Source organism: Piliocolobus tephrosceles, chromosome 9, assembly GCF_002776525.5.
Source record: "Piliocolobus tephrosceles isolate RC106 chromosome 9, ASM277652v3, whole genome shotgun sequence".
Classification (NCBI taxonomy): Eukaryota; Metazoa; Chordata; class Mammalia; order Primates; family Cercopithecidae; genus Piliocolobus; species Piliocolobus tephrosceles.
The window spans coordinates 30,143,040-30,163,328 of record NC_045442.1 but is presented as its reverse complement, the minus strand read 5'-3'; the positions used below and the strand labels follow the sequence as shown (position 1 = coordinate 30,163,328).

Genomic DNA, 20,289 nt, shown 5'->3' with positions numbered 1-20,289 from the left:
CACGAGGTCAGGAGATCCAGACCATCCTGGCTAACATGGTGAAATCCCGTCTCTACTAAAAAATACAAAAATCTAGCCGGGCGAGGTGGCGGGCGCCTGTAGTCCCAGCTACTCCAGAGGCTGAGGCGGGAAAATGGCGGGAACCTGGGAGGCGGAGCTTGCAGTGAGCTGAGATCTGGCCACTGCACTCCAGCCTGGGCGACAGAGCGAGACTCCGTCTCAAAAAATAAAAAATAAAATTAAATTAAAAAATAAGAAACGAAACCACCAGGTGCCTTTAAAAATTTCTAAGTTGTTAGCAACTGAAAGATCGATAATTCCCAGTGTTGATGAGGCTTAAGGAAATAGCTACTTTCGTACATCTATGGTTGGAGTACAAATTGGTAGGTTTTTTGTGGAGTAGTTTGGCAATATATTTAAAGCAAAAATTTAAATACACATGCCCTTTGACTTAGTAATTACAAAGTCTGAATTCATCCCATGGGTAGCTTTGCAGAAGTAGCCACGATAAACAAACAAGAATGTTCATTATAGCTCTTTTAATGACAACCAAACTGGAAACAATCTATATTTCATCAACAGGGAACTGTTTAAATAAAATATGACACAGTCATAAAATGGGATCCATACAGCCATTAGAAGAATGAAGCAGGCCAGGTGTGGTGGCTTGTGACTGTAATCCTAGCACTTTGGGAGGCCGAGATGGGTGGATCACCTGAGGTCAGGAGTTCGAGACCAGCCTAGCCAACATGGTGAAACCCTGTCTCTACTAAAAATACGAAAAAATTAGCTGGGCATCGTGGTGTGTGCCTGTAATCCCAGCTGCTCAGGAGGCTGAGACAAGAAAATCCCCTGAACCCGGGAGGCAGGGGTTGCAGTAAGCCGAGATCCAGCCACTGCACTCCAGCCTAGGTGCTACAGAGCGAGACTCCATCTCTAATAATAATAATAATAATAATAATAATAATGTATTATTATTGATGTAAAACAAAATAATCAGGTTTAAATCTTAACATTGTTTCTGACTGAGGAACAGAACATGGAACTGTTTCCCTGGTTGATAATACTTTTTTAATTTTTTCTTTTTGAGACAGGGTCTCACTCTGTTGCCCAGGTTGGATGCAGTGGCACGATCATGGCTCACTGTAGCCTCAGGCTCCTGGGTTCAAGTGATCCTGCCTCCTCGGCCTCCCAAAGTGTTGGGATTGCAGGCATGAGTCACGGTACCCGACCATAATACATTTTTAACTCCTATTTTTCTAAGAAGAGACAAATAAGCCTGAATTTTAGAATGTTATTTTCTCTTCCCTCTCTTACATGACTAAGAAACTATAAAGGTAGATTTTCTGCCCAAACAGAAATGATGCTCCCAGACCATGAAGAGCGGGGCTGTGCTCTGGCTAGGAGATCCTGCGACCTTCGCATGTGACACTACATGTTGGGCCAAATGCACAGACGTAGGGGCAAAGACAGGCAGGCTGCTTTGGGGGAAGAGGGCACCTGGATAGAATTTCAGCTCTGAGGGTGATCGGGTACACAGAGGGCCAGGCTAGGAAGCACCTCTGTTGTTGGCCACACACCCTCAAGCTCTGGCTATGTGGTGACAGATGTTCCCTAGACATCTGCAGAGTGCCAGGGGCTGGGCTTATGCAGACGCCCATACTGGGTAACTGGCCACAGTCAGAGGGGGCATCCTGGTGTGAGTAGGGGCGCTCTGGAGGACTCTGACTCAGCTGAAGTTGGGGACCCTTGGCCTCAGTCCTGGGAGAGTCTCTGCAGGGAGCTTTGGCCTTCTGTCCTACAGTCACCATGACAGGGAGAGCTCCTCTGCTGCCAGAGACCCCATCTCAGGATGAAAGGTCAAAAGTGGCCTCAGTGAAGGGCACATACTCAGAGGGGAACATCTCAGTGATTGAAGAGGGGGCCAGTTTCCTCAACGATGTATTTTCTTTACCATGAAGTAGCTAATGGAAACTATGAGGGTATATGTTTTCCCAGCAAAACTCTTTTCATTTTGAAAGAGGAAAAGTGCAATCCATAAACATGTATTTATTTATTTTTTGTTTTGAGACAGGGTCTCACTCACCTAGGCTGGAGTGCAGTGGCGCGATCACTGCCCGTTGCTGTCTCAACCTCGCCAGGCTCAGGTGATCCTCCCACCTCAGCCTCCTGAGTAGCTGGGTCTACAGGTGCACACCACCATGCCTGGCTAATTTTTGTTTCTTTGGTAAAAATGAGTTCTCACTATGTTGCCCAGGCTGGTCTTGAACTCCTGGGCTCAAGCAATCTACCCACCTCAACCTCCCAAAGTTCTGAGATTACAGGCATGAGCCACTGCATCTGGCCTCGTAAACTTCTTTTTTTTTTTTTTTTTGAGACGGAGTTTTGCTCTTGTTGCCCAGGCTGGAGTGCAATGGCGCGATCTTGGCTCACGGCAACCTCCACCTCCTGGGTTCAAGCGATTCTCTTGCTTCAGCCTCACGAGTAGATGGGATGCACCACCCAGTTGCTCGGTGGCATGCGTGGCGGCATGTGCCACCACGCCCCACTAATTTTGTATTTTTAGTAGAGACGGGGGTTTCGCCATGTTGGTCAGGCTGGTCTCAAACTCCCAACCTCAGGTGATCCGCCCACCTCGGCCTCCCAGAGTGCTGGGATTACAGGTGTGAGCCACCGCGCCTGGCCCTGGTAAACATTTTTAAGGTGTTTTGAATGGCTTGAGGGCTCCCCAAAAACTTTTGTCAGAGACAAAGGGGATTCCAGTGGAGTTCTGGTGTCACCTAGTGGTGGCTGGAGGGAGGAATTGGGGTGAGAGGAAGGGAGAGGCGGGACACACAGCAGGTCTGCTCTTTCGGCTGAGAGAAACCTTCCTGGGAAGAGAGCTGCCCTTGGGTGTGCCAGGGACTGCTCTGGGGAAGGGTGCGTGAAAGGGAGATGTCACACTGCCAGCAGCAATTAGAGAAAAGTCTGCTCCCTGTCCTGGGTCTCACGCTAAAGGCATTTGGTGTGATTTAATGCTGCTGGTTTCTTGGAGAGATGCCTCCTGACTCCTATTTGTCTTTCAACTTTGGCCATGAAGGAGTGTTACATTTTTATGTGGTCATATTTATGATACTTTTCCTTTATGATTCTCTGGTCTTTGTAACATTCTTGGAAGGGTCTGCCTGCCAAGTAAAGGCCATTTAAAACATCTGTGGTAGAAAAGAGGATGCTGGGGGTACTGCAGTCATTTCGAGCATCTTTCTTTGATTTTGTTGTTTTTTTACTCTGTTCTGCGTTCATCAGTAGCTGTGTGCTCCCTGGCTAATTTCCAGAAAGCTGAGCTGAAGCCACCAGGCATCTTAGGTGTCCTCAAGCAGGAGGGGGCTGCTTCAGGAGCTCAGTGAGGAGGCCTCCTCTGCCATAGGTGTCTCCCTCAGGCTGGGGACGTGAAGGAATTCCACCCTGGTGCATGCACAGTATCATGGGAATCAGGACTCATGCTGTCCTAAGGCTGTGCCTCCATGCCTCCCCCATCAGCTCCTAGGCAAGTGACTTAACTTCCCCAAGCCTCGGGATTTTTATTTGTAAAATAGGAATAATAATAGTAATAATAACAAGAACAAAATTAGTACCTATCTCACAGAGTTGTTTCTGGAATTAAATGAACTAATGCATCTGAAGTGCTTAGACCAAGGCCTGGGACATATCAATAAGTGCTTCATAAATGTCACCTGTTACAATTATTTGAGCAAGTGGCCCTGGGATAGATCAATTGATGCTGGACTTTGAAGTCAGTACACAAGTTTCTCAGATGGAGACACACTGTCCTCTTTCCGACATTGGGCGTTTTTTTTTCCTTTTTTTTTTTTTTGAGATGGAGTCTTGCTGTGTTGCCCAGTCTGGTGTGCAGTGGTGTGATCTCAGCTCACTGCAACCTCTCCACCTCCAGGGTTCAAGTGATTCTCTTGCTTCAGCCTCCCAAGTAGCTGGGACTATAGGCATGAGCCACCACACCTGGCTAATTTTTCGTATTTTTAGTAGAGACGGGGTTTCACCATGTTGGCCAGGCTGGTCTCAAACTCCTGACCTTAGGTGATCCACCTGCCTTGGCCTCCCAAAGTGCTGGAATTACAGGCGTGAGTCACTGTGCCCGGCCAACACTGGGCATTTTCCTTTCTGCTTCATGGAGGAACCTCCTTCTGTCCTTTCAGATACAATCTTGGGAGTGCTTGGCCTCAGGTCTGGATTTTTTCCATGGGTACTGTGGGTACTTAAGCCTATGAACTTTTAAAGCATCTGCTTGAGACCAGAAAAAAAATTATTGTCCTCAAATTATGAAAGGAAAACTTCAAACCAAAATTAATAAATGTTCACTTAAATGCCTTTGTTGTATCAGTGTCATTAATTGCTAAATGTAGTACTCATAAACATTTCATTATATTTGAAGACAAACATAGTTTTTTTCTCACTTGGCAAGACATCCAACACATGCATGATTGCTTAGAAATAAAACCAGTTGCAAATTCAGTGAGTCCCTTGTTGTCCAGTGATCCCAAAAGCCAAATTTGTAAAAATCATTTCAAAATGTTTACTGCAAGAAAATTATGTTTAATGTGGAATGTGGTATATTTTAGTACATTTGGCCTGACAGGGTTGGGCTCCAAAATAAGAGTTTGGGAGTCTATGAAGACCTCACAATTGATCCTGGATTCAGGGACCAACCCCCAGAGAGCAAGTCTGTCTGTGGAGCAGAGGAAGGGGCTGGGATTCATCCCTGCTACCTCCCTGCACAGTCACCTCTTCCAATAAGTTAGCCCTGCTTGGGTGGCAGCCAGCACTGGCCTGGTCCCCGTGGGGTGTCCAGCTTTCCCCCAAGAAAGCTTGTAGGCCTTCTTTAAGCACCATCCTCACAGCTAGAACATGTGACCATGTGGAGCAGTTTCCTAATGTGTAATCAATAAATGACCTGTATCAGACTCCACTCAATCTAAGTCTCTCAGGGTGAGGTCTGGGAGTCCGCATTTTAGTAACTTTCTCCCCCTCTCCCCAAGGCCTCATAGATGATTCTGATGCATGTTTAAGTTTGAGAACTATTAATCTAGAGTGTGTGTGTGCCCCAGGAGGAGGGCAAGATGATCCATTTTACAATCTCATTAGTCTATTTAGTCTGTTTCATAATATAGACAATATGAATACGGTAGTGCATATATAGAAATTATAAAGAAATATACATATATTGGTGTACACGCTTTAAAAATTTATTACTGCTAGGGGTGTATGATCAAAAAGGTTTGGGGCTCAGAGCCACCTGCCCAGCCCAGCTATGTGGTCAGACCTGCTGCATGTTCAGCTCTGAACCTGGGCCTGGGAGGTGGGGAACTGGGACTGGAGCGTACAAAAAGCAGAGGATAGGCTGCCCCACGGTGGTAGCAAGGAAACTGCACCTCACTCAGCACCAGGGATGCAGGTAGTGCTCAGCAAATGGTCACTGGGCAATGAGTGAAGCTGAATCCCAAAAATACCTGGGAAGAAGATGGCATAGGGCCCATTCCATGCTAAAATGGGCAGCACAGACTTCCATCCTTCAGAGGGAGGGCCCGACAGGTTAATCCATCCATTCCTTTATTCATTTCTTTATTTAATAACTAATTATTGAGTATGCACTAAGTATCAGGCACAGGCACTCAGTTATCTACCCCTCCAACTTGTCCAGCCACCCCCTGAAGTTCAGGCAGGACACCACCCCCTCCCCCCATAGCTTTTCTGACAGCGTGATTAACCATGGGCTGGTGGCTGGGTGGACACGGTGGCACATGCCTATAATCCCTTTAGGAGGCCTAGTCGGGACCTGAAGCCAGGAGTTCGATACCAGTCTGAGCAACAAACTGAGATCTCATCTCTTAAAAAACATAAATAAATAAATAAATAGTCAGGCATGGTGGCGCGTGCCTGTAGTCTCAGCTACTCAAGAGATTGAGGTGGGAGCATCGTTTGAGCCCAGGAGGTCGAGGTAGCAGTGAGCTATGATCACACTACTGCATTCCAGCCCGGGTGACAGAGTGAGACCCTCAGCTCTAAACACCAAAACCAGGCGGAGCGTGGTGGCTCATGACTGTAATCCCAGCACTTTGGGAGGCTGAGGTGGGCAGATCAATTGAGGTCAGGAGTTCAAGACCAGCCTGGCCAACATGGCAAAATCCTGTCTCTTCTAAAAATACAAAAAATTAGCTGGCCGTGCTGGCACACACCTGTAATCCCAGCTACTCAGGAGGCTGAGGCACGAGAATTGCTTGAACCCAGGAGGGGAGGTTGCAATAAGCTGAGATCACGCCACTGCACTCCAGCCTGGGTGACAGAGTTACAAACAAACAAATAAACAAAACCCAAACCAACACAATGGGCTGGAACTTTGGGAATGGTAGGGTGCTACTTATCGTAGCCAGGGATAGTTTAAGGTTAGTTTCTCTGCATGGAGGGAGGTGTCATGCCATTGACTAGGGTGATCCCAATTCAGGGGAGTCCAGCTTGGCCTAGAGGCACCCCACTCTTGTCTGCCTGAGGAAGGGTCATCCCTCTGGCTGGTTCTGAACTCAGCATCCAAAGGCTCAGGGAAGGAAGTAGACTCTCAGTCAAATATGCTATTATTTTATCAACACCGTGACTCCAAGACTTGAACTGATCTGGAAGCTATGGAGAGAGAGAAAGAGGAAGGTAGGTAGAGAGAGGTGAACCAGGCAGGAGCAGACAGCCAGGATGGGAAGAGCAGAGACTGCAAGGAGAGAAAGTGACCAGGGTGGGAAGAAGCAGAGAAGGAAGGGCAGGGAGAAAGAGGAGAAGGGATGGGAAGTGGGTAGAGAGTGAAAGAAACCAGCAAGGGCCAGGCGCAGTGGCTCACTCCTGTAATCCTAGCACTTGGGGAGGCTGAGGCGGGTGGATCACTTGAGGTCAAGAGTTAGGGACCAGCCTGGCCAACACGGTGAAACCTTGTCTCAATTACAAATACAAAAATTAGCTGGACATGGTGGTGTGTGCCTGTAGTCCCAGCTACTCGGGAAGCTGAGGCTGCAGAACTGCTTGAACCTGGAAGGTGAAGGCTGCAAGACTGCAGTGAGCTGAGATCGTGCCACTGCACTCCCACTGGGCAAGACTCTGTCTCAAAAAAAAAAAAAAAAAAAAAAGAAAAGAAAAGAAGAAAGAAATCAGCAAGAAGAGAGCAACAGGGAAGGAAGGGAAGGTGGGGAAGGTGGGAGTGGAGCTGCTGTTGAAGGAAGCTTCCCTAGGTCCCTGCCCCGGGGCCTCCCTGTCCTGCGTGCCTGTGTGTGCACTCAGAACACACACCGACGCATGCATATACAAGGACACAGGTTTTCACAAAAGTGCACACGTATGCACTGACACCCACCCCCTCAGGCACTGCTCACAGAATCCGCACTGCTGGGTGTGTAGGTGTTGCCACCGTGACTGGTGCTGGAGCACCACCTTGTGGGTATTAATAGTTTCCCCTGAAAGCCATCAAAACAGAGACTTCATCAGCCTCAGTCTCCCGAGCAGTTTCCTTCTTCCTCTTCCTTTCCAGGATAGGTCTGGGAAGGGTCCTCTGGATCAGAGCTACCACCCAGCCACCCCAACTCCCACCCCCATGTTTCCCAGCAGCTGCCTTGGGGAAGGATGGCAGGAAGGCCTTTGGGTTCTGCCCCAGGTCTGGGAATAAGGAGACTGCTGGCCTTCTTTGACCCTCTGAGTTGGGTCTACCCTAAGTCCCTGCCAGGGAAAAGTTGCTGGGGCATAGGACTCCTCAGAAGGGCCGCGCTCAACTTCTCTGAGTCCTATGCAGCCACAGCAACCTCCTCTAGGTCCCTTCCTGGCCAGAGACCTAGTTGACACTAACAGTGGTGTCCCCTCTTCCAGTACAGAGCTCCCTGAAGGACTAGGGTGAGGGTAGAAAGGAGCCTAGTGCATGAAATGTAAGAGGCCCTCATTCCCAGGCTCGTGTTAAGTGCAAGGTTGGTGTCTGCATGACCTTGACAGTGGATGCCTCCTTCAATTTTGCGCCAGGGATGCCTTGGCTACCTCATCCTATCCCAGCCCCGTTGATACTCCCATCAGCTCCTCAACCCTTAGTTCCCTGCCTTTGTCCCTGATGCCTCTCACCTTCCTTTGGGACTCCCTGGGATCAAGCTGCCCTGAGCTGCAGAACCTGGGCTGCTTCTGGACTCAAATGAGCACAAACCTCTGGCCCTCACTTCCCTCCTTCCCTTTGACCTTCCTCTCTCTCCTGCTTTGCCCATAGCCCCAGGTGTAGACCATGTGGGGCCTGTGACATCCCCTTGTCAGGCGAGGTAGCTCATGCCTGTAATCCCAGTACTTTCGGAGTCTGAGGCAGGTGGATCACCTGAGGTCAGGAGTTCGAGACATCCCCGCTGTTCTCTGCCTTTGGGGCCTCATCCCCTCCCCCATTCCCCTGCTCACACCGGACTTACCCGGAGCTACCATCTGTAAATCCTAGCAAGGCCCTTGTACTTCACACACACTCAAGCGGAATTGAGTCTCAACTATGCAGAGTCCTCCTATCTGTTCTAACTTGTGAAAGGCCTGATCCTAGCTGCCACTCACAGTGACTTCATTCCAGCAGATTTCAGGGGGAATATAAGTGTGTGTGCTTGTATAGGTGTGAGTGTGTGATAGTGTAGCGGTATGTGAGCACATGTGTGAGTGTGTTGCCATTCAGAGCCTGTGGATTTCTGATGCATGAGTCATTAGCTGGGAGTGAGCCTTGGGAAGATACTGCCCATAAATAAGACAGCCATCTCTGACCTGCTGTGGCCATCTGCAGCTGCCTGCACACGTGATCCTGGGCATCCGGGAGGCTGGAGGCCGGGGTCGGGGCTGTCTTTCCCTCCAGATTCCAGAGAGAGAGCGGCTGTCACAGATATTTCTAGCTTGCCTGGAGTCCCAGACATTTAAGGGTATGATGCCTGGAATGGGGATGGAGGGAGGAGAGCAGGAGAGGAAAATAAAGGGTGGTTCAGGAGGCTCTGCTCCCAAGGATCTCGCTGGAGTCTGCTGGCCCGCAGTGGGAAGCATGCATTCCACAATTATTTTCTGAGAATCTGTCATGTGCCAGGCACTCCCCCAGGGGGTAAGGACACTCTGGTGAACATGACTGACCTGTGCTCTCCCCTCACAGAGCTTATATTCTAGCGGGGAGGCAGAAGATAAACGACGAAAGGCTACTTGTAAACAAATTACATATCAAAGCTATGAAGAAAATAAAATGGAATATCGTGGAAAGTGACTGAGAGTGGAGGGGTCCTTTAGTTGGGACAGTCAGGGAATGTCAGGACTCGAATTGTGCCTAGATAATGAGGAGCCGCCAAATGGAGACTTGAGGGAAGAACCTTCTATTATAGAAAAGGATACATGAGATGTCCCCCTGCCCACCTATGTCTTCACTGGACTCTGGATCAGAGTTGCTGAAGCCAGATCAGGGAGCTAGAGATGACTCAGAGGAGCAGGAAGGCCGATTCCCTGGTGGGAACCTTGGAACGTCTTCCATCCCTGATAGACCAGGAAAGATGCCCCAGGTCCAGGTAGGAGAAGAATGACTTCCGTTTCGCTTCCTGCAGGCTTCTTGGTGCAGTGCTGAGCTACAGGAAGTCACTAGCCACATGAGTAGGGCACTTGCTGAAACCGCCTTCCTCCAGGAAGCCTTCTTTGACTGCCATAGGTTGCATAGGCTCCTCTCTCCCACCTTGTTATAGCTAACAGAACCACTCAGTTCAGAGCTGGTGGTCTTCTGATGCTGTCCCGGAGATCTGTTCCCTCAGCTTGGCCAGAGTTCCAGGCTTGTGGGTCTGGTCCGTGGGCATTTAAAGGCCCTCAGTGGCACCTATGCATCAGTGAGACTGCTCCGGGTTCCTGCTCTGAACCCTTGCCTTAGCGCCCCTACCCTGGCTGAGAACGGAGGGTCAAGTGCTGGGGTCCTAATCTCAATTACTTTATCCAAGCATCCACTCGTCTATTTACATGTTTCCCTGGGCTCTCCACTCTGCGCCAGGCCCGGTACCTGGAGCTAGGGAAACCGAACATGAGCGCTGGCTCGCCCGCACCCGCATCCGGGGAGCTCGGCGTTCTCGCGGCCCTGCTCCCCTTGTTTTCAAGTGCAAGTTCCATGGTTCCGTGCTGGGAATAAGGCCAGCCCCGGAGGCCACCATCCTCGCCTGATGTCTTACCCGGACCTGCGCCGCCGAGAGCTTGCGGCTACGGGAACGCGGCGCGCCCCGGGGTCACATCTGGCCTAGCGGGCGCGCGCGTGTCACTAAGACGCTCATTCACCGGCGCAGCTGTCACCATAACAACCGGAGCGAGGGAATCCTGGCGACTGCCGGGGCGGGGGGCGGGGGCGGCGGTCGCAGGAGGGACCCGGCGAGGGCGGCACCGCGGCGGTCGGGGGACACCAGCCGCGTCGGGAGCCCCCAGTACGCCCCGCGCTCCGCCGAGCCCCGCTCTATGCAGACCCGCGGGCCGGAGGGAGCCAAGCACATCGCCGCCGCGGCCGTCCCCGCGGGGCGGTGACCGAGCCTGCCTCGGAGCCGCCGAACGCCCACGCCGGGGGCCCTGACTCTATGGCCCGGGGGGAGCGCGCCGGAGCCGCCGCGTCGCCCACCCCCAGCCGGAACCCGAGCGTCCCGGGCAGCAAGCGGGGAGCCCCGGGCGGCCCCGGCCCCGGCCCAGGGCCCTGCTTGTGGCCCCCGCTCCCGCCACGGGGCATGGGAGGCAGGTAGCCCCGCTCGCGCCAGGACACCCGCGGCGGGCGGGACCCGCCAAGGACCGCGAAGTCCCGAGAAAGGAAGCAGAGAAGAGGCCCGCCCGCCCCCGGCCGCAGCCCCAACAGGGCCCTCCCCCGGCGGCGCGCACCCGCGCGCGCACACTCGCACACCGCACCTCCGCTCCTCTCCGGCCTCGCCCCCACCCGCGAGCGCCGAACCCCCTGGGGCCGGATGCCATGGGTAACAACTTCTCCAGTATCCCCTCGCTGCCCCGAGGAAACCCGAGCCGCGCGCCGCGGGGCCACCCCCAGAACCTCAAAGGTAGGCTCCCCGGCCGGGCGCAGCTGGAGGACTGGGGCGCAGGTGGAGGGCCAGGGAGGTGTGGTTGGGGAGGACGGGCAGACGCCACCTGTTGTGCGGGTCTGGAGGCCGGAGATGCACCTCTGGCTGTGGAGTGTGCTGGGGGTGGAGGGCAGCCGGCGATGATGGTGATGGAGGATGGCGTCCCGCGGGGTCTGCGCAGTTCTGTCTGCTGGCACTGGGAACGTCAGTGGAGTCCCCTTAGGCCATGGTGTTAGGCGAGCCTGAGGAAGTGGGAAAGGATGTTTGCCAGGTCGATAGGGGAGTGGGGAGTGAGGAGGGAAGCTTGGGTCGTCAGTCTTCAGGGAGGCACCTCGGTCGGTCTCCTTTCCATCGGCCCTAGGGCTGGAGAGACCAGGCTGGGAGCACTAGTTGCATTTCCAATGGGAGAGTTTTAAAAATTCAGGACAGGCTTACAGCAGACTGGAATAAAGGCTCAGAGCTGCTGGTTCCTGGCGTCCTTTGTAGCCGTTGGCTTTTCGCATCCTTTGAATTAGTTTGATTTCTGATTTTCCCAAAGACCAGATATCCAGTCAGAGCCCTAGAAAAGAGGGGGCTGGCAGCCTTGAAACAGAGGGACATTTACCAGGAACGTCTTTGCTCTCCATCGGCCCAGATCCACTCAGCACCCTCAGGGTGGCCCTAGGCCCCGTCTCCCCGTTCCGAGCCTGCCATTCCTGTCTTGAACCTTCCAATGCTGTCTCTGACCTCTGGAAGACACTGCTGGGTCCTCCTGGGCCCTCAGACCCTACTAAATTCCTTCAGGAAGGATAACAATAGTGCCCTTTAACACAAGGCATCGAACTTTCTCAAATACGTTTTCAGCGGGCGTGGACACTGCTTGGGGTAGTCAGCAGAGCACAGCTAATCACACTATACCCATTTTACAGATGAGGAGAACCAAGGCTCGCTTCAGATTCCCAAAGCCAGTCAGACCTCAGCGCTAGGTGCTAGGCTGCAGACCCCTACCTTTTGACTTGGAATTCTGTCCCTTCTTTTGCTGAACAGTTAACTTTTAAGACCAGGGAAGAGAAGGAGAGACGGGACCACTGTCCTGCATTCTAATACTCCAGCTCTTTCAAAACTTCAGCTCTCACTTGGCTCAGGAAAATCAATGGGTTTGTTGGGTCTTTCTGGAAATTAATATGGCAATGTATGTCAAGATGCTCTAAAAGTATCAATTTGTTGGCCAGGTGCGGTGGCTCACACCTGTAATCCCAGCACTTTGGGAGGCCGAGACTGGTGGATCACTTGAGGTCAGGAGTTCCAGACCAGCTTGACCAACGCGGCAAAACCCCGTCTCTACTAAACATACAAAAATTAGCCGGGCATGGTGGTGCGTGCCTATGATCCCAGCTACTCGGGAGGCAGAGGCAGGAGAATCCCTTGAATCTGGGAGATGGAGGTTGCAGTGAGCTGAGATCATGCCACTGCACTCAGTTCAGCCTGGGCAACGGAGCGAGACTCTGTCTCGCAAAAAGAAAGAAAAAAAAATCAATTTGTTGACTTTGTAATTTTACTGAGAGGAATTGATCCTAAGGAAGTGGAGATGCAGGCATATATACTTATGGCACTAGGCTAGGATGTTCATGGCAGTGCTATTTATACTAGGTGGATAACCTAAATGCTCAGTAATCGTGATATATACTCTTGGTAGAATATTATGCAGTCGTTAAAATTATATTTGTGAAGAATATTTGATGACTTTGGAAAATGCTCACAGTATGATGACAGAATACAAAGTTGCAAAGACTGTATGATCCCAATTTTGTTTAAAAAGTGATATGAATGCAAAAAATCCCAACGAAAACAAAACAAGCAAAAATGCTTGTAAAGTTTCCAAAAGGTTAACAATGATTTCCTCTGGATATGGGATGGTATGGGATTGTTTTTTTCTTTTTTATATTGTCCATTTTTCTGAAATTTCTATAATAAGCAATATTATTTTTGTAATCAGAAAGAAGCTTTCAGCGTTAGCAAGTATGAAGACTGTTTCTGAGCATTGGAAACAGATTCCTAATGAAGCTATGAATATCGTTCAGCTCAACCTTCTCTGCAAGTGAGAATAATGAGGGAAAAGAATAATTGCCCAAATTGAAGTGGGAAAACTGGGCCCTGTCCTTCAGGGGGCAGGGGTTAGCTGGGGGCCAGAGGGTTGACTTGGCCCTTAATATTCACAGACTGTCTTCCTGAGAAGGCCTTGCTCCATCCTTGTCTCTATGGAAACCCAGAAACCCCCCACTAATTGCATCTTCTTAATCTAAAATTTGGAGTTGTGGGGATCTGAGGTCTCTGTGGCTAGGGTCTTTGGGAGAAGGCAGGAGTGGGGCCCCCAACCACACACCTACTCTAGGTGACCATGGGAATTTTGATCCCACTCCTACTAAGACTGAAATGAAGGACAGAGTGTGCCCATGAAGGCCACCAGTTGTTGGCTCTGTCCTTCACCCAGGGTCCACTGATCCTGGTGACTTCTCAGCTTGACTTCTAGGGACTGCTTCCCATCTTTCTACTCTAATAGAGCCATCACCTTTTTTCTGTCATTGTTTAGTGTTTATTCCCAATTCCCTTCTAAATGTGTCAGCATTGACCTACGAGTCTTCTCTGATGTATCAGTGGTCAGCCAGAAGTCCATTCTAATTGTGTTGGTGTTGACCTGATAGGCTGTGATGTTAACTGCCTACCCAGAGTTCTGCTGGGATGGTGTCTGTACTCAGCCAGAATTCATCTCTAATTCTTATCAGTGCTCATCCAGAAATTTGCTGGGAGTAGGGGTGGAGTGACTGTCTTGATTTTTTTCTCTCCTTACATAATTGCAATCTCTTGATTCCTCACCATTTTAATTAAAACAATTGGAAGGGACCTGGTATACTAGGGATCCTGGGACTCATCAGAGATCTAAGATAGGTCTGGCTGTCAGACTGACATGACATGGGACCTCACCATCGCCTCTCGGGTGGTAGACTTTGGTCTTCTTACTGGGAACATACTGACCCCACTGTGCTGCTGGTGGTTCCCACTGGGTTCTGAACAGCGTTGGTCTAGGAGTGTTCAGGGGAGAGGTCCACGGTGTAGCTCTGGGCTTAGCACCAACAGGCAGTGCCCGAGGAGCTCCTATGTGCCCAGCTCAGAGGTAAGACACCCCTGGCCTTTCCCAGGCTGGAGATCTACTTGAAAGGCATGACTGAGGGAGTGAATGGAATCAAGTGTTTGCTTGGTTGGACTGTCAAAACCCAGATGTGTGGGCAGAGGTCAGAGAAGGGGCATCCGGGAGGATCTGAGCTGGACATGGAGGGAGCTGCGGGAACTGGATAGACGGCAAGGGATGCATCAGAGTCCTAGGGTGTGGGAGAAGGAGGAAAGGCACAGATAGTAAAGGCTTGGAGGGGCTCGAGCGTATATGTATATATTACATGTAATAGAAAGTATATGTATATGGAAGTTATGTATATATTTTCAGTGAGGGGCACAGAGTAACTGGGGTAGGGTGCACAGGAGGTTCATGCCTCGTGGAGAAAAATACAAAGAAGAAAGATTTTCCTCCTTGCCCATGTCTTTCTGAGTGCCTGCCTGCTGAGTGCTAAGTGGTGAGGGACAGGCATCCTAGGAAAGCCCATGGGGAGGGCTAGTCAGCCCCAGTGGCTACCCATAGATGGAGACTGGATGGGCTACCTCCCATTTTTTTTATTGTAAAATTTACATAACCTGACATTTGTCATTTTAAAATGTATAATTCAGTGGTATTTAGTACATGTACAGTAATGTACAACCACCGCCTCTACCTAATTCCGGAATATTTTCATCATTCCAAAAGGAAACGCCATGCCCATTAAGCAGTCACTCCTGTTACCCTCTCCCCTGAATCCCTGGCAACCACGAATCTACTCTTTGTCTCTACAGACTTGCCTATTCCAGGCATTTCATATACATGGAAGGATACAATATTTGTCCTTTTGTATCAAGCTTCGTTTACTTAGCATAATCTTTTCAAGGTTCATCCATGTTGTAGCGTGCACCTTTTTTCCTTCTGTGGTTGAATAATATTCTATTGTAAGAATATGACACATTTCACTTATCCATTCATCAGTTGGAAGACTTTAGGTTGTTTCTACCTTTTGGTTTTCATGAATAATGTTGCTATGAACATCTGTGTCTAAGTCTTTGTTTGAACACCTGTTTTGGGTTCTTCTGGGTATACACCTAAACGTACACCTCCCATCTTTCAAAAGGTGGTGCTTCTTGAATTGGTTACTTCACAAAGTCACTGGTTGTGACAGCTGTAGGAAGGCCGTCCCCCTCCATGTCTGGCTGGGTGTGATGCCGGTGAGACACCTGTTGTTTTCACTCTCTTTTCTATGATGGCTGAGGCTCCTGGGGGGCGGAAGGAGGAGCTGTGAAGGTTGACTAAGGATCTTGATTCTTGTGGTGGGCCAGAGTGAGTCATGAGAACTTGTCTGTAGACCCTGAATTTCTTCACTACTCTTTGGGGATGAGAGCAGGGGCGGGGGAAGGCTTATCTGTGCACAAGGTCTTAGCTATTTTTCTTTTCCTCCCTCCCTCCCTCCCTCCCTCCCTGCCTGCCTGCCTTCCCTTCCTTCCTCCTTCTCTTCCTTCTTTTTCTTTTCTTTTGGCTGGAGTGCAGTGGTGTGATCTTGGCTCATTGAAGCCTCCACTTCTTGTGCTCAAGTGATCCTCCTGCCTCAGTCTCCCAAGTAGCTGGGACCGCAGGCACACACCACCAGTCCTGGCTTATTTTTGTAGGTTTCTTTAAGAGATGGCATCTTGCCATGTTGCCCAGGATGGTCTGGAACTCCTGGGCTCAAGCAGACCTCCTGCCTTGGCCTTCCAAAGTGCTGGGGCCACTGTGGTCAGCCCCTAGCCATTTTTCTGCATTCACATTCTCGCTGCTACTTCCCTGATCTGGGTCCTCATCTCAGATACTGCCACAGCTGCCTTCTTAATTGGCTTCTCTGCCTCTGGTCCCTCCTTTGATACTGCCAGAGTGATTCTCCCAAAGTACTATCTTCATCATACCCTTCCCTGCTTCAATTACCATAATGGGATATTCAAGGTCTCCATTCTTTGGTCAACCCACAGATCTTCCCTCAGCTCTTGTCTGGGCTCCTTCCTTGGTTGTCATGACGCTTGCAGATTAGGTGAGCTCATCCAGCTCTCCGCCCCCGGGAATGCAGCAGACGGATCTGGGGGGTGCCTGGTGGCCTCCTCAGAGTGACTGGCTGCGTCAGCCGCATGTTGAACCCAGAGCACCCATCCTGCATGCTCTGTTGGTTTTCAGTTCAGTTTTACCTTTGAACCCTGTTATGTTAATTGTCGTGATAATATTTACAATAGCTACCATGCCCTGGGTGGTTACTATGTACCAAGTTCTTATATGTGGATTATTTCCATTAATACCCTCCCAACAACCTATGGAAGGAGGTAGCATTGTCACTGTTTTACAGATGGGGGAAAAGAGGCTCAGAGAGGTTAAGTAACCTATCCCAGTCCACACAGAAGCTGATGGGGCTGGGATTCAAAGCCAGGGCTCTCAGACTTGAGAGTTTATTACTGTGATTGCTGCATTATCCTGCCCCTGTAGCATTTAGTCTTGGGTGGGCTCTATCTTTCATTGCGGGAGAGAGATGGGGGAGTAATTTTTGAGTCTCTGGACAGAGCCCCAGGGCTGGGAAAGGGCACACCATGGGGTTCTTGATGCTTTCTCCCTTGGCTAACCAGAGGATCAGGAGGGCCGTGCTAGTCTGGAATTCCCAGCCTCCACCCCTTACGCTTTCTTCAGGGTTTTAGACAGTAGATCCATCAGACACTTTGGAGGAAGCTTGCAGTTCTTTGGGGCCAGTGTTTCTCAGAGTGAGGTTTTTCTACTGCCTGCATCAGCGTTGGCTGGAAGCATGTCTACCCTGCAGGTTCCCAGCCCCCAGCTCAGACCCCCGATTCAGAATACATTGGGGATGGGGCCCTCAAACCTGCACGTTTAACAAGATCGTCAAGATCTGAGAACTGTTTTGACTCTGGGGCCTCGGAACAGTCCTACTCTGACAAAGTTGGAGGAAGTGGGACTAGGCTTCTCAGAGGAGGAGAGCCCAGAGTTGGATGGGGGAGATTTGGAGGGGAGCTAGAAGGGCGTCTTGGTGAGTGGGCTGGCAGCAAAGGCACAGAGGCAGAGAAACACAGGGTGTGTTCAGGGATGGTGAGCAGTCCTCTTGCCTGGATGTGGGGTCCCCAGTGGGGAGGTTAACAGGTCAATCTTTGAAGGTAGGCTGGGGTCATATCTTGGAAGGCCTATGATATTAGGACGAGGAAGTTAGATTTTATCCTGTAGGCATTGAGAGCCATGGACGGCTTTTGTGGTGTTCAACAACACCAACGGTGGTGGAAGGCAGGCTGGGGAGAGGAGGGGATGAGGCATCTGGAGCTGCTGAGAGGTTCACAGAGGCTGTCAGTCTTCTGTCCTAGGCCAAGCTGAAAGGGCTGGGTGTGATAGCCAAGCTGATCTGCTCATCTGGGGTTCCCATGGGCAAGTCTGGAAGCATTCCCAACCCACAGCTATGGGCAGTAGGACTCTTGCTCACAGTCAGAAAAAAGAAAAAACCAGCAATGAAAGGATTTTTAAGAAGCCCAAGTTCTGATGCTAGGAGTATTAATGTAAATAAATTCATTTAATCTTCCCAAAAGGAGAGGTAGGTGTTATTCCCATTTTATTATTTATTATTATTATTTTGAGACGGAGTTTTGCTCTTGTCACCCAGGCTGGAGTGCAATGGCGCGATCTCTACTCACTGCAACCTCTGCCTCCTGGGTTCAAGTGATTCTCCTGCCCCAGCCTCCTGAGTAGCTGGGATTATAGGCACCCACCACCAAAGTCCAGCTAAATTTTTGTATTGTTAGTAGAGACAGGGTTTCACCATGTTGGCCAGGCTGGTCTCAAACTCCTGACCTCAGGAGATCCGCCCGTCTCGGCCTCCCAAAGTGCTGGGATTACAGGTGTGAGCCACCACGCCCGGCCATTATTTATTTATTGTAGCGATAGAGTCTCTCTATGTTACCCAGGCTAGATTCGAACTCCTGGGCTCAAGCGATCCTCCTGATTCAGCCTCCTGGGACTGCAGGTGCACACCACTGTGCCAGGCTCTTATTGTTCCCATTTTATACATGAGAAAGCCGAGACTAAAGGATGTGAAGAGTGCTGCTCAGAAACACTGAGCTAGGAAAGAGCAGGGCTGGGATTTCTACCCCGGACACCGAAGCTGATCAGGGAGCAAACTGATCTTGGGGGAGAATTTCTCCATATTAGGACTCTTTTCATGGGCCCTCTGGGATGGTGTCTTGGTCTGCTTGTTCTGCCATAACAAAATACTACAGACTGGATGGCTTAAGCAATGGAAATGCATTGTCTTAGAGTCCTGAAGGCTGGAAATCTGAGATCGAGGTGCCAGCACGGTCAGGTTCCATTGAGGGCCCTCTTCCTGGCTTTCAGGTGGCTCCTCCTTGCTGTGACCTCACATGGCCTGTTCTTGGCATGTGCATATGGAGCGAGAGTGATCTTTCTCTCTTCCTCTTATTATAAAGCCACTAATCCTTTCAGATCAGGACCTCACCCCTCTGACCTTATTTAACCTTAATTACCTCCTAAAGGCCCTATCTCCAAATATAGTCATATCATATTGCATATTAGGGTTTCAATATATGAATATTGAGGGGCAGGTAAAATTCAGTCCATAGCAGATGGCATGTGCTTGCTTCCAAGGTGTGCACAGTGAGGCACAGGCATTGGTTCTAAATCACAGAGCCCAAAATGGAGGCAGGATGAGCAAAAGCGGTAAGAGAAGGAAGAAGAGTGAGGGTAGGAAGGAGGGTGGGAGCTGGGCACTGCCCAGGGCATGCTAGGGCTGCCTGTTTCTTGTTAGTTTGTGCCTGTCTCGTTCCTGGACCTGCACACCCAGGGGCTAGAGCTGAGGGGCTGCTTCACGCTGAGCCCGTTGCTTTGGCAACCCTGGGCAGGATGCAAGTGGTCTCCTTGGTAACGCCTGGGAAACCTGCCTCAGGGATGGAGGGAAGTGAACTGGCCAGCATCAGGCTGGGTGGCACGGGCAGAACTGGCCCCGACTGCTGAGACAAGCAGGCGGATAGGAGGGCCAGCTTCAGAAACAGCCTGGGCCGCCTTTTGCCCATTTCCAGCAAGCCTGAGTCCAAAGGCCCTATGGAGCCTGTGGGTCCCACCTGGCCAGACCAGAGGCGCTAGTGGGCCAGCCCAAGAAGTGGGAGGTGGTAGGGGGACTGGGGAGAGGGAGAATATAGCTTCTGGATGACAGATCCAGCTCCAGAGTTTATTAAAAGATGCTTATCAGGAGTCATTCCCCGGATGGCTTTGGGAAATGAGCAGGTGTTGACACTTGTAGGGGGTAAGAGGGCAGAGCTTAGAGAAAAAGAAGGGCTAAGAGAAGAGGAGGAGGGAATAAGCAGGAGTCACTGGGAGGCAGGTGGGAGGCCTTGGCTTTTTCTCTGCTCTAGTAACAGTTCCAAGGGGGGGCGGGGCTCCGGCACTGGGCTTGGGAACTGAAGTTCTCTGAGGATGACAGTCGGGGTTTGTGGGATGCACTGATGGGGAGGGTAAGAGGGGGGTGGGAGAGCTCATTTCATTGTTTAACAAACTAAGCATCAGCTGACGGCCATCAGCCATGGGCCAGACACCCTCCTGGGCACGCGGATATGGTGAGAAACGCAATAGGTCAGTTCTCACCATTTCCAGCTTGCCCTTTAGTGGGAAGGCAGACGGGAACAAAAATGACAAACGCATAAAAATGAATCTGGAGATGACAATTGCTAATATCTGTGTGCTAGAGCTCATGCTGTGCTCCCCTCCCTGCCACCCCCCACTTTTTTTTTGAGACAGGGTCTTGTTTTGTTGCCCAGGTTGGAGTGCAGTGGCGTGATCACAGCTCACTGCAGCCTCACTCCCGGACTCAATGGATCCTCCCTCCTCAGCCTCCTGAGTAGCTGAGACTATGGGTGTGCACTAGTATTTTATTTTTTATTTTTATTTTTACTTTTATTTTATTTATCTTTTTGGAGACAGAGTTTCACTCTGTCACCCAGGCTGGAGTACAGTGGCGCCATCTCAGCTCACTGCAATTTCTGCCTTCCAGGTTCAAGGGATTCT

At 50.5% G+C, this 20,289-nt stretch overlaps 1 protein-coding gene across 1 annotated transcript in view; it reads left to right on the top strand.

Moving 5' to 3' along the window:
- Window positions 1–10,303: 10,303 nt before the first annotated feature.
- Window positions 10,304–20,289, top strand: part of NEURL1 (neuralized E3 ubiquitin protein ligase 1) — a 102,900-nt gene continuing 92,914 nt past the window's right edge. The window contains exon 1 of the mRNA XM_023206565.3: window positions 10,304–11,072. Coding sequence (XP_023062333.1) covers window positions 10,988–11,072 — 85 coding nt within the window. The 5' untranslated portion in view covers window positions 10,304–10,987. The remainder of the gene's footprint in view (window positions 11,073–20,289) is intronic.